Raw genomic sequence first — 12,641 nt, forward strand, 5'->3', positions numbered from 1 at the left:
TACACCATTTACCAGGCTACAGAAACCCATCCCAACCAGCATCAATCCCGTCATTAGCCAGCGAGTGACATCTGCTGGTGGGCAGAGCACTGCAGGGCGCCTGCCCTGCGCCTCCCTGTCACCACCACCCACCTTTCTGGAGCCACAATGAATTAACAGTGATTCAGAACTGGGATAAAGGCCGTGCTCGCCTGCTTGCACTGCTTGTGTCCGATTCACAGGGGCTGACACAGCTGAATTGTCTCTCTGACAAACAGCATTGTCTCAGCCCTGCTTTCCTGCATCACTGGGACTGCTAGAAATGAGTGTCCTCTGGGGCAGAGGACTCCCCAGTAACTAACACCTCCATACGCTAGCAAAACCCTAAAGACCAAACCTACGAAGTTCCTTCTCTATAACCTGTTTTCTAACCACAAGTTATTTCACTACTGTTGTTTCACATGCCAGAGGTTTGAGTCACTTCTCTGCTACACAAGCTCTACATTTATGCACTTAAGACAGTGATGCAACCCAGGTGGCATTTTCACCTATTTTATTATACACAAAACATGAGCAGGAAGTTCTACTGAGGAGGCTGACCACGTCCACGACCAAATCCACCTCTCTGCAACAGAAAAAGAAGAGCATTAGAAGTCACTGTATTAAGCAAGTGACAGTGGCAAACGCACAGCAGCAAGAAGCACCAACATCACAGATGAGCTGTTCTTCCTCCACTCTGCATTACTTTGTTAAGTACCCCCTGCTCCAAGCATAGCCTAACTCTGATCTGTTTGAGACTAGCTTCCTGACACAAGTTAACCCATCCTAAACAGCTTGGTGGACCATGTCTAGAACTCTTATTTCTGAAGTCTGAATTCATTCAATGCCTCCAGAGAGCTCAGCTTGCTTCTCAAACGTGTCACTGGCTTCTTGTCACAGCAGTGTGACAGCCATCACATAGTTTCCCCAATAGGAATGTGATAAGGGAACTGGGCATAAAGGGTAGCACAACTGCCAGCCTCTCAAACAATCAGAGCCAAATACCTGAGAAGCATCCCACTGAAGAGCATGCAGATATCACCAAGCCAGTTTCTCCTGATCAAAGCTTCCATAAACGAAAGAAACATTGATTTCAAATACTCACAAACTGGAATTCAGTTGCTGCTCCAGCACCGGCTTCAGCTTTCTTGTCTGCACCAGCTGAAGAGCAAGAAGAATGAGTTACTAACCAAAGAATCCACTCCCCAAGTACAGTGTTCCTGCTTGGAATTTAACCTTTACCAAAAATGACTAAAACTAAGGCTTAACACAGCCAAGTAAAACTGCTGTTACTGAGACTGTTACGAGAGCTACTGAACCCACCCCAGAGAAAAGCTCATGGTGCAGCCTGACAAAATTCAAGATCAGACTCCTATCTATGAGCAGATGCAGGTGAACTCTGTTGTGCAAGTGCCTATGTTACACTAAGAGTTTAACTTCCCCCTGTTTTTCTTGAAAAGGGGCCAATACTGAAGACAATTCTCCCAAACGAGATAAGTTGCACAAACTGCAGGGTCAGCCCCATGTTAACCCAGCAAGAGGATGGACACTCACGTGGAACAGCGCTGCGCCTGTACGTGTCCCTGTCAGCCTCTCCCCGAGTCAGGCGTGCAGGACGTTCACCTTCCAGACCTGTAAGTTAAACCAGCAACATCAAATGTAGTTCTTATCTAGAACACAAACTCATTCCCTGGTGACTTAGCATCTCAAGGTGGGAAAAAAGCCCTCCAGTTTAACAGTTAACCATCAGATCTACCAGCAGAGCTGCAGCTGGGATGGCTCAGTAGATATAAACCTCAACAAGAAAAGTGATATTATAAGGAAAACTTCACTTTAAGGATGAAATCTGCCAAAGTGCACCAGCTTGTGCTTGGGTTAAAATCAAATAATGTGAAAAAATGGGTTTATGGCATTATTTCAACAGTCTTCAAACAAGGGCCAAAATATATGATGATAAAATAAATCAGAAATACAGGGAAACTGTCGCATCCAATGAGCAAACCGCATGACATTCTGATCCCAACCTACAATACAGCTGCAGTGTCAGTATCACAAATCCTTCACAATGGAAGAGATTAACAAAACTAAGAGGAGATGATCTATGTAACCTCAGATTAGTATCAGACAGAACACTTGTGGGAAAGCAACAGCCATGGTGAAACTGCCACCCCACTCTTTCAGGGCTCACCCTCAGCATCAGAGACCAAACAGCTCCCTCAGTACCAGGGTGAGGTTTTCCTGCTTAAGGGTAGAACACATTTAAACTTGCTGTCAGCAGTGTCAAGCATGCAGCAAGAAACATGAACCATGAACTTCTATAGGCTTCATTTATACTATAAGCACTAGCTTTCTCACATAAAAACACGGTACTTATAAAGGATGCTTTTATTACAAAAAGAAACACCATCCACTGATACACAAACAGATTTAACTTATCCTACAAGTGCTTTTACATCCTCCCTTTCTGTCAGGTTAAACCACCAGAGTAAACCCCCCAGACAATGGATTCGGAGGTTTTTTAAAAACTTCAAATTTGCCCATTCTTTATTTCTAACAATTCAATTACATCTGTAACAGAGAAATAGGTTGCAAATCTCAAACACACAGGAGTCTGAAACCTGCTTTAGACTGCTTCAGCTTCTGTACCAAGCCTTACTTGAGAAAGTCAGGAGCACTGCATGGAAGTAGAGGAAAGGCCCCAAAACCCCAAGAGATCAAGCAAGACCCAGAAGTTCTGCATCACCATCCACACACACTCTGCAACCTTTAGTCTGCTGCAGGCAGGTGATCCACACACAAACAGCCAGTATGTGCAGCCTTACCAGCTAACCCTGCCAAGGTGTGCACCAATCGAGGTCACTGGCACTGCACTGAGAAGGGCTGCGATGCTGTACAGTGAAACCCTGTACAGAAACCCTGAGCAAGTTTTAGCTGAGAACTGTTAAGCCCCTTGCTTCTTCAGCTTGCTGGATAAACACAGCATCTAAAGAATAAATTTGGCAACATCCAAAGCTACTCAGAGATCAAAGAAACCAACACCTTCCTAATTCCAATGCAATTCTTTCCTTTGAAGCACATGATGCTACAGTTTTGTTAGGCTAAAGAACAAATTGCAGGCAATGGAGGTGAAATGCAGCATCCAGTACTTTGTCAATGGGGTACAACAAGCTCAGAAGCACAAAGAGTGGACTGCTACCAAGAACTCTGCCATGCAGGACTCCCCTTTCAGAGAGTGGGTCTTTCTTTATGGGCAAGGTGACATCATACATTACTCCTGGTAAACACAAGAGGCAACTCCACACAAGGCAGTCGAACCTACCATCACCTGCCTTGAGGGAGAAGAAGCATTTCTTGCCCCTAGAGACCTTGCAATGCTGTTCTGCCAACCACAGCTGCAGTGATTTTCTCCCTCCTTTCTCTTAAGTTTCCAGGAGTTTTTATCTCCCCCAAGACCTTCTGGGCAATTTTACTATCCATGTTCTGCACTGTGTTTTCTTCTCTACTGCTGGACAGAAGAAATCAGGAAAACCAAGCATCAGGGTTTTTGCAGAGCATCTCTAAGCACAGACGAGCAACATAATCATCCCTCCTACACTGAATTACTAGCTTGGAACACAGTAACTGAACAGTAACTGTCTCAGAACTGAACCAAGGGGCATGGTGGCTTCAGCACATCCACCTCAGGTTTATTTACACTGCACTGTTCTATGACTTTGCTCACCAGAAAGTATATCAAAATGGTTCACAAACCATTCACAGGCCAATATCAAGCATACACAAAGAAAAAAGCACATCCTCTGCCCTGTGTGGCCTAGAGAGGCAAGTCTGCAACCCAAACTTTTATCATTTAATTTTCCTATCTGCAACCAGAACACCTTCTGGAAATAAGTTTCAGCTATCTGCAGGTGGGTCTACAAGACATTTTGCAGAGAGGCACCCATGCAGAGGCAGCTGCAGGCAAGCAAGCACTCAGTATCAGCAACATATCTGTTTGCATGACCACCATCTCCTTTCACTTTGGGGTATGAAAACCCACCACAAAAACAAAACCAGCTACAAACCTAACACATCACATGTGTTTGTTGTAAACCTTTAGAAAAGTGACAACAGCTTTAATAATGGGACTTGCCCAAAAACACATCAGATAAAGCCAGAACTATGGATATCCAACTTGCCCACCAGTACCAAGCTCAAATTCCCATGTGAAGCACATCCAGCACCCAGGGCTTGGCTTTCACTCAGTCATTGAATCCTGCACCCCAAGTTTGTTCCCCATTTCACCCACCCCAGCCAAAGCCACTCAACTTTTACACACCAGCCTTCCAGGCAGTTTGTCTAAGTCAGCCAGAAACAAGGTTCCCTGCTCCTGCTGCACTAGGTGGGCAGCACACATGCCATCCTCCTTCCCAAACAACAGGGAAGGATCGAAGCAAGCCTTTCCTAAATGACAAGAACCACTTCCCAAAAGCCCCAGCAACCAGAAGCATCCCTCCTCCAAGACCTCAGCCATGCCTGGGAACCAACTGGTGCTTCAACCCAGAGCCTGCACTTCCAGCAGGCCTGCTCTTCCTGGCACCAGTGTCACCAGAAGCCAAGTCTCTCACTCAAAGTGGCTTACCCAGTCAGCCTCACAGCTTTCTTTAGCCCCCTCTCAGTAGGCCAGTGGCCATCAGATGAGTGCCAAATACTGAAGCAATAAAATCTACCCATCTCCTTGATTTGCTCACGTTTAGAAGTCCAAAAATCACAACAACTGACATTGCCCTGCTCTGGAAGCTGATGTTCAGCTGACTGGGCCTACACCTGCACCAGCACACTCAACCCATCCCCTTCTTCTCCTCCTGAGCATAGTCCTATCTCAGCTCACCTTTGGGCCGTGGTCTGCCTGTCTCTGGGCGGCTCCGGCGCAGGGTTGCAGGGACAATCTCAGGGGGCAGGTGAAGGTAATCGCGCAGGTACTGGATGCCCTCGTTGGTCAGGTACCAGTAGAAATGCCTCCACGCAAACTGCTCTTTCACATAACCACGGGATTTCAGAGACTAGAGAGAGAATTCCACATTACTTCACGTCTGAGCCTGATCATCATTCAACACCTCTGATCAATACCCTCACCAGATGGTTTTATGAACACAAGAGCTCATCGAGGGTATGTGGGGAATAAGAACTTTGACAAAAGTTCACAGGCACAGGTCTAAATCACACCATCGTTTCTACCCTGTGTAAAACACAAGGCTACCACACACACAGGGATCAAAGCTTCAGAACGGGAACTAGAGATGTGCAGCCACAAAAGAATAACCTGGGGTCTGGGGGGAACAATAAATCAATGAGGAAATGGCAAAAAACAGGACAATGGGAAATAGCTGTAATAGGAAAGACACAGCCAACACAACTTCTGACTGTGTTTGTCTGCTCATGGCTGATGATGCTTGTTGACAGGTATGCAGCACACCCTCACCTCCATACCTGCATGGCTTTCATGACATGGAGGTTGGGCACATTCTTGTCCACGAGCTCGGGGTGCTTCGGCATGTGGACATCTTTCTTGGCCACCATCACTCCCTCCTTAAAAAGGAGCTCATAGATGGCAATTCGGTTCTTCTTGGGCATCAACATCTAAATGAGATTAGAGGTAGATGGTAAATGCTGCCAATTTAAAGTACACACTTTCAGGAATCAACTAGAAGCAACTAAACAAAACCAGTGCTAGTTTGGAAGGAAAAATAAACAATTCCAACACCTGAGCTGTTGGACATCCCTTCCCAGGGTTTTCCTGTGAAGGAAATCAGCAATCTGAACTTCTGAGCATTAACATTAAGCCACATCACTGTGTTACACCGTGCACGATCTGCTCAGCCCAGACCAGGACTGACACAAGGGGAGCAGATACAGCTCCGGGTGAGCTCCGTTGTGCTGCTCTCGCCAACACACCCAACTCCGGAGCTGGGGACGCGCACCCGAGCCCCACCACCGCGCACCGCACCCACCCCGCTGGGCAAGGCTTCCCGACACACAGGGCCTGGGGCCGGGGGCACGGCCCCGCTGCCGGTGCTCACACCGGAGCCCCAGCGGGGCCTCCGCCGCGGCCTGCCCCAGCGCCAGGGCCTCGCTGCCGGCAGCGGGCCCACCCCGCGGCCTAGCGCCCCGTCCGCTCGGTGCTGGAGCCCCGCACGGCCGCAATGCCCCCGCGGGGGCCCGGGCCGTGCCCCCCCCGGCCCTGCCCCGCAGCGGCCCCGCGGCCCCGCCGGGGGATGGCACCGATGCGGGCCCGATGCGGGCCCCGAGCGCGGCCTCACCGTGGCTGTGGCGGCGGCCCCAGGAGCGGAAAGGAAGGCGCAAGCGCCGAGCGGCCGCTTCCGGCCTCCCGAAGGTCCCCTGCAGCGAGGGTGACCGCGGCGGTGCCTGATCAGAACGCGCAGACCGGGCTTGGGGTGCCCTCCGCGGTGCCTGTCCCGTGGTGAGCCCGAGCCGCTCGGGTGCCGCCGGCCCCGGGCGCTGCCCGTTCCCACCTGCCGGTACCGGGGAGCGGAGCCCCGCTCGGGCACCCCCGAGCCGGCCCCATGGCAGCGCCCTTTGAGCCGGGCTGTGGCTGCTCCCTGCCCTGCTCACACCCAGGCAAAGGGCTCGGGGCTCGCTGGAGCCGAGCAGAGGTCTCGTTGTGCCCCGAAGTGCCCTCCATGGGGGTGTGGGGGGGATGCGGTGGCCTCAGGGTGATAACGGGGGACCGGAGCTGTGTGCCTGTGGGCTCTGTCCCCCCATAGAGCAGCGTTGCTTCTGCCCTGTCCGGAGGTCTGAGCACCCCACGGACACCCCAGACCCATGGAGCATCACACAGGGCATCCCCCGACCTGTGCCCGGTTGGCAGCGTGCAAAGCAGGCTGGAAGGGCACGGGAAGAGCGGGGGGGATGGATGAACACACACAAGGCAGCACGGGGGCCCCCCGTTAACACCGCCAGCCCCGGGGTCCGGGCTCATCCCCGTCCATCCCCGTCCATCCCCGTCCATCCCCGTCCATCCCCATCCATCCCCATCCATCCCCATCTCCACGGTCGCGTTTTCACCTTGCCCGGCCAAGGAGCCGTTCCCCGGGGGCGGCGATTGGTTGGCTAAAAATGCTTCCCTAATCTCCATGCTGATCTTTACCCCCCCCTCCCCATCTGCCGTGACCTTCCTGCCGATGTGCGGAGCCAGCCCCGCCGAGACGCCACCAGCCCCGCTCTGCCGCGTTCCCCACGTCCAAAGGTACCCCCCCCCCCGCCGCCCCATGCGGCTCCCCACAGGTTTGGGGCCAGGAGGGAGGTTGGCATCGGGGGTTGGACGGGGTTCGCTGCAGCACACGCGGTGATGGAGGTGGCGGTGTCCCCCCCTGGCCATGGGATGTGGGGCTCGGTGCGCGGTGACCGTGGACCCTGAGTCTCCTCCTGGCTGGTGGGGGGGTTTAAAAGGGGCCCCCGACCTGTGTCAATGATCGCTTGTGGGGAAATGAACCCCGCTTTAGCAGAGCAGCTCCATGACTCCTTTGGCACTTCCCAGCTCCTGCTGGGTTCTGCTGAGTGGGGATCGCTGTCTACCTCCAGTGTGTGCCCCCCCCCCCCCCCCCCCCCCCCCCGGTTTCGGGTTCGCCTGTTCTTCTCTTCTTGGTGGTGTCTCTGTGGGGTGGGAAGGCAGTTGTGGGTCCCGCAGGTCCTGCCCGGCTGCTGTGCTTGCCCGGGCACCTACAGTTTGGTGCACACATAGCCCTGCTCTGTGCGCTGTGCCCATCACCCCAGAGCCGACCCATCGCACCCAGGGCTCCGCGGGTGGGGGGGGGGGTCCAGGCAGCAGCTCTGGCCCCACACACTGCCTGTGGGGCCAGGGATGCCCCAGGGCTGCGCTCACCCTGCCAGGCTGGGGCTGGCACCACTGGTGGATCAGCTGCTCTCAGCCCTGGATGTGGGGTCCCTCCTGCTCCCCATGGATGTATAAAGGGCTGGGAGCCCAGTGGGGACAGCCTGCGGCCGGGTCTGGGGGCTGGCATCCCCCCCTCACCTCCCGGGGACGCGTTTGACATCGTCTTACCCTGTGCGAAGCCCTGGCTCCTGCTCCAAGCCCCGCAGCCGAAGGGATCCATCTGCACCAGCGGCTCCCGGGTGCTGTGGGGCCGAGCTCACGGCAGAGCCCCCCCCCCAGAGCTCCCTAATCCCCTCAGCCGCAGGGCACGGCACTGGGGCAGCTGGTAGAAGCTGAGGCTCTGCAAGGCGGCTTAGGCTGAGCCTGGATGCTGCCGGGGGCTCTGCCTGCACAGGGGCCGGTGCTCATCCCCCCCAACCCATGTTTGCCCCAGGGTGTTTGCTGTGGAGGCACACGGGGCATTAGAGCTGTGATTTTGGGATGGCTGCAGCGAGCAGTGGGGTCCCTGCGGGGTGCATGGGGATGGAAGAGGCTCGTTACCCCCTCCCCGGGGTGGTACCTGCATGGTTTGGGCTGCCCGTGCAGCGCTGGGGCAGGAGGGATGCAGCACATCCAAGGCACTGGAGCTGCCGGTGCCATCCTGGGGCTTTGCCCCCATTTTACATCACCCTTTCTGAGAGAGCAGGGATGGAGCTGGGGGCAGGAGCCTCCTGCAGAGCAGCCCCTGGGATCCTGCAGCAACCCTTGGGAGGACTGCATCTCCCAGCTCATCCCAGGGAGCAGGATTGCTGCCCTTGTCCGCCTGTCCTGCCGCACCGTCCGCCTCTGCCTGCATCTCCTCTAGCACCTGCCTTGGGAATGGCAAAGCAAGCGCTTTGCTAAATGGATTAGAGCATCCCCGGCAGCCTCTCGGGCTGCTCCTGCTTCCGTCAGCCCCGCGCCGCCTTCCCCAGGCAACCCCATCCCTAAGCCATGCATTCGGAGCAAGGCCATTGCCACAGCACAGCCAGGAGACCGCATCACTGGCACCAATGGGGACTCGGTGCCAAACTGCGGCTCCCGTCGTGCCAGACTCCAAAACCCTGGGGCTCCTTCCCACTTCCTGTTGTTTGTGTTCCCTTTGCCACTGTCTGGGGCGCTGCTGATGGTGCTGACCCTGCCCTGGGCTCTGCACTGATCCATGACCTGCTCCCCACCTCTCCACCTCTCCCTCGTGTGTGGCCACCAAAGGGGCTCAGCAGGATGGGAGCTGGGTTTAACTGTAAAAGGATTGAGGAAGGAAAGCCTGGGCAGCTGGCGGGCATCAACTGGTGACGTGCACAGGGGCAGGGAAAGAAAGGGAACATCAGCACCAGCAATGTGCATCTGCACCAGGGCTGTGTCCTGCAGCGAGCCAAAGCCTGGGATTGGTTCTGTGGGGGATCCCGCTTCCCAGAAATCTGCGTCCTCAACCTTGGTGATCCCCCCTGGCCTTGCCAGGGCCGGGATGGAGCTGGGATGGAGCTGGGATAGAGCTGGGATGGAACTGGGATGGAGCTGGGATGGAGCTGGGACGGAGCTGGGACGGAGCTGGGATGGAGCTGGGATAGAGCTGGGATGGAACTGGGATGGAGCTGGGATGGAGCTGGGATGGAACTGGGACGGAGCTGGGATGGAGCTGGGATGGAGCTGGGATGGAGCTGGGATAGAGCTGGGATGGAACTGGGACGGAGCTGGGCTCCTCTGGCACAGGCGGCAGGAGGAGGAGACCTCATGGAGCAGCTCTGCCCAGGGACAGACTTTGTCCCCTCTGGCTGGTGCTTGTGCAACACCTTGAAGGCAAACACGGGACCCTCCCGGCTTCTGCAGATGAGTCTTGGACAGGGAGAGGCCGCATCCAACCGGCAGCTTCCCGCAGAGCTGCCCTCGGCGTGGCACAGCACGGGGGGAAGGAGGCAGCGAGGCCCCAGCACCGAGCTCCATGCAGCATCCTAGGACAAATAGAGCCTTTATATCCCATCCCCAGCCCCTTCCCCGGCAGGGCTCGGGGGGATGCCCCCAGGCCGGTCATGAGCAGACAAGAAGGGGATTGTTTTGGTGGGAGTTGGGTGTCTGGCAGCACCTGCCCCGCGCTGGGGCCCTCCACAATGGCTGCTTTCTGTGTGATGGCTGCAGAGCGGCCAATTATCCTCGCTGCTAATTAGAGATGCAGAATAGCTTCACTTGCGTCCTCCCAGCAAGCCCCAGGCGGCTCCTGGGACCGGCGGCACATCCGTCGTGGGGGCACATCCTGGGCATGGGGCAAGCACGGGGGCACTGGCCCCATCTCGCCCCATAAGCCCTGAGGGCAGCCGGATGCCATAATGCTCCTCTTAGCCTCTGGTATTGAGTGGGAAGGGGCAGCGAGAAGCCATGGATGGATAAGCAGGATGCTGGGCCTCTTTGCTCCCAACCCCAAGCAGCCTTCCCAAGGGCTCTCCCCTTGATCCCAGCGCCATCCGGCTCAGCAGAAAGCACCATAACAGGGGGCTCTGCTGTGCTTTAGGAAATGCATTTTCCTTTCCTTGCTGGAATGAAGCCACTGTTGGAAATCCCCCCCCTTTATTAATGTAAAAGCTGGCATCTGTGGCCAGGTGATGGGCAGAGCGGCTGATAGCTGGTGGCATTTCCCTCCTCCCTGCCCACACCAGCTTGCAGCGCAGGCAGGCTGCTGGCAGCCACAAGAGCACGGTGTGGGCTGATTTGCTGCTCTCAGCTTGCCACGGTGCTCACAGAGCCGTAATTTCAGAGTGGCGAGTGGCACGATAAATCAGGGCTTATTTCCTGCCAATGCTGGCTGCTGCTTCCCACAGGGAAGCTTCTTTCACAGGGGAAAATGACTTATCGTGAGCAGTAGTAAGCAATGGGATAGCAAGAGCCAGGGAAAAGTTTGTGGTGAAGGAACCAGATGACATTGCAAAAGCCTCATGCTGTGGAGGCAGGTTCCACTGAGCTGCTGGGGAAGGGGACGTGAGTCAGTTCTCTCTGCATGGGCCACATCTGCCACAAAGCCAGTGGCAATGGGGCTCTCAGCACTGGAAAGCCTTCCCAAGTCATTGAGTCCCCCCTGTCACCCTCTTGGAGAGCAAATCCTAACAGCATTTGCTCCTCTGCACTGCAGCAACCCTGCGCTGAGAACTGCCAGCTCCTTGCATGCAGGATGATGCCCAGCTCCTTGCACGCAGGATGATGCCCAGTTAATCAGCACCCTCCAGTTCCTCGCTCTGAAATGCCAATGGACAAAGATGCCCTGGCACCAACCGGAGCCACAGCCCATGCCTGCTCCCGTGTCGGGACAGGGGAGCATCACATTGCTGGGGTCCCACACACTGCTGCCAGCCGCAGCTGGGAATGAAACATTCTGGGGCCGGAAAGTCCAGCCGTGAGCTGGGAATACACCCTTGGATGGCACGAAGCTGGAAGGAGCAGGATGGGGCCCCACTGAGCTTCATTAAGCTGTGGAAGGCGCTTGTCAGGAGAAAGCTGAGCCGGCGTCGGAGCCTCCTGGGACCGGGTCACATTCTCTGGGCAACCCGATCCCGGCGGCAGTGGCCCCGGCAGCCTCATTATTGTGGCTTGGGTTACTCGGCTGGAAGCTTTCCCCTCCTGCTGGCCCTTAATTTCCCTGACATCACCCGTGAGCTGGGGCAAGTACAGACCCGGTGCACAGGGGCAGTTGAGCCTGTTTGCACCCACACCTGCATCCTCCTGGCTCCCCAGCATCCCCCGCCGTGGGGCAGGACGGCTCCAGCCTTCTGCTCCACTCTGGGATGTGCATCCTGTGCCAAGCCCCACTGACCCCAGGCACCAACCTCTGTGCTCAGGAGCAGGCAGATGGGAGTGCAGAAGGAGCTGCTTGGCTCCACGGCCTCAAAGAAGCCCCTGACACCCCGTTCCCTAGCCCTGCTGGGTGGGAAGGACATCCTCTGCTTCTCCTGCCAGCTTGTCCCCGCTGGCACATTTGGCACGGAGGCAGCACCGGCTGCTTCTCTGGAGGCGTTTTTGGGGTGTTTATTCCTGCAAAAACCGCGTCTCAGCCTCAAATCCCTCCTGCATCCCCGTCCCGGGGCCATGGAGGCGGCAGAGCACCCAGGGGAGCAGAGGGGGGAGCGCATTGCTCTGTCCTGCGCAGGAGGGACAGGGGCTGAAGATGAGGGTACCCCGGGGGGATCCTCCCGCAGCTGCAGCCTGAGGGGTCAGGGCCCCGCTTGGAGCCCGCATCGACAGCGGTGCTCCCGCAGCACCCCATGGGTGGGCGCTGGGGGTCTTTGCCCCCCCCCCCCCCCAGCCACGGTGCGGGCCACGCTCTGCGCGCACCCCCCCCCCCCCTCCTCCCCCGACGGCTCTTGCAGCCTTTGCGGGCAGCGGCTCCATCCCGGTTGCCATGGCAACGGGCGGCTGCAGGCAGGGCGCGTGCCCGCGGCCGTGCGCGCCCCCGCGGCTGGTGCGGAGCGGAGCGGAGCGGCGCGACCGGCCCGTCCCGCCGAGCCCGGCGCAGCCCCGGGCCCCGGCACAGGTAAGCGCCGGCCCCCGAGGGGCTCTGCCGGGGGAAGGGGCCGCTGGTGCCATGGGGCCGCTGTGGGGCTGGGGCTGCGGGTGCGGATGGGGCTGCGGCGCAGCCGGGTCCCTTGCGGGGATGTGGGGCTGGTGAGGGGGATGCTGTGCCGGGGTCGGGGAGCGCTGTGTGGGTTTGGTACCCCCGGCAGGACACGGT

General features: G+C 56.7%; 1 protein-coding gene across 1 annotated transcript; it reads right to left on the reverse strand.

Moving 5' to 3' along the window:
• Nucleotides 1–515: 515 nt before the first annotated feature.
• RPS10 (ribosomal protein S10) lies at nt 516–6,389 on the reverse strand. The gene is made up of 6 exons (XM_034069662.1): nt 6,315–6,389; nt 5,485–5,634; nt 4,886–5,057; nt 1,573–1,650; nt 1,124–1,179; nt 516–604 (listed from the first exon to the last, which is right to left on the reverse strand). Exons 2-6 carry the CDS (start codon nt 5,632–5,634, stop codon nt 563–565), a joined length of 498 nt encoding a protein of 165 aa, XP_033925553.1. The 5' UTR covers nt 6,315–6,389; the 3' UTR covers nt 516–562.
• Nucleotides 6,390–12,641: the final 6,252 nt, after the last annotated feature.

This window comes from Melopsittacus undulatus, chromosome 16 (assembly GCF_012275295.1).
Source record: "Melopsittacus undulatus isolate bMelUnd1 chromosome 16, bMelUnd1.mat.Z, whole genome shotgun sequence".
Classification (NCBI taxonomy): Eukaryota; Metazoa; Chordata; class Aves; order Psittaciformes; family Psittaculidae; genus Melopsittacus; species Melopsittacus undulatus.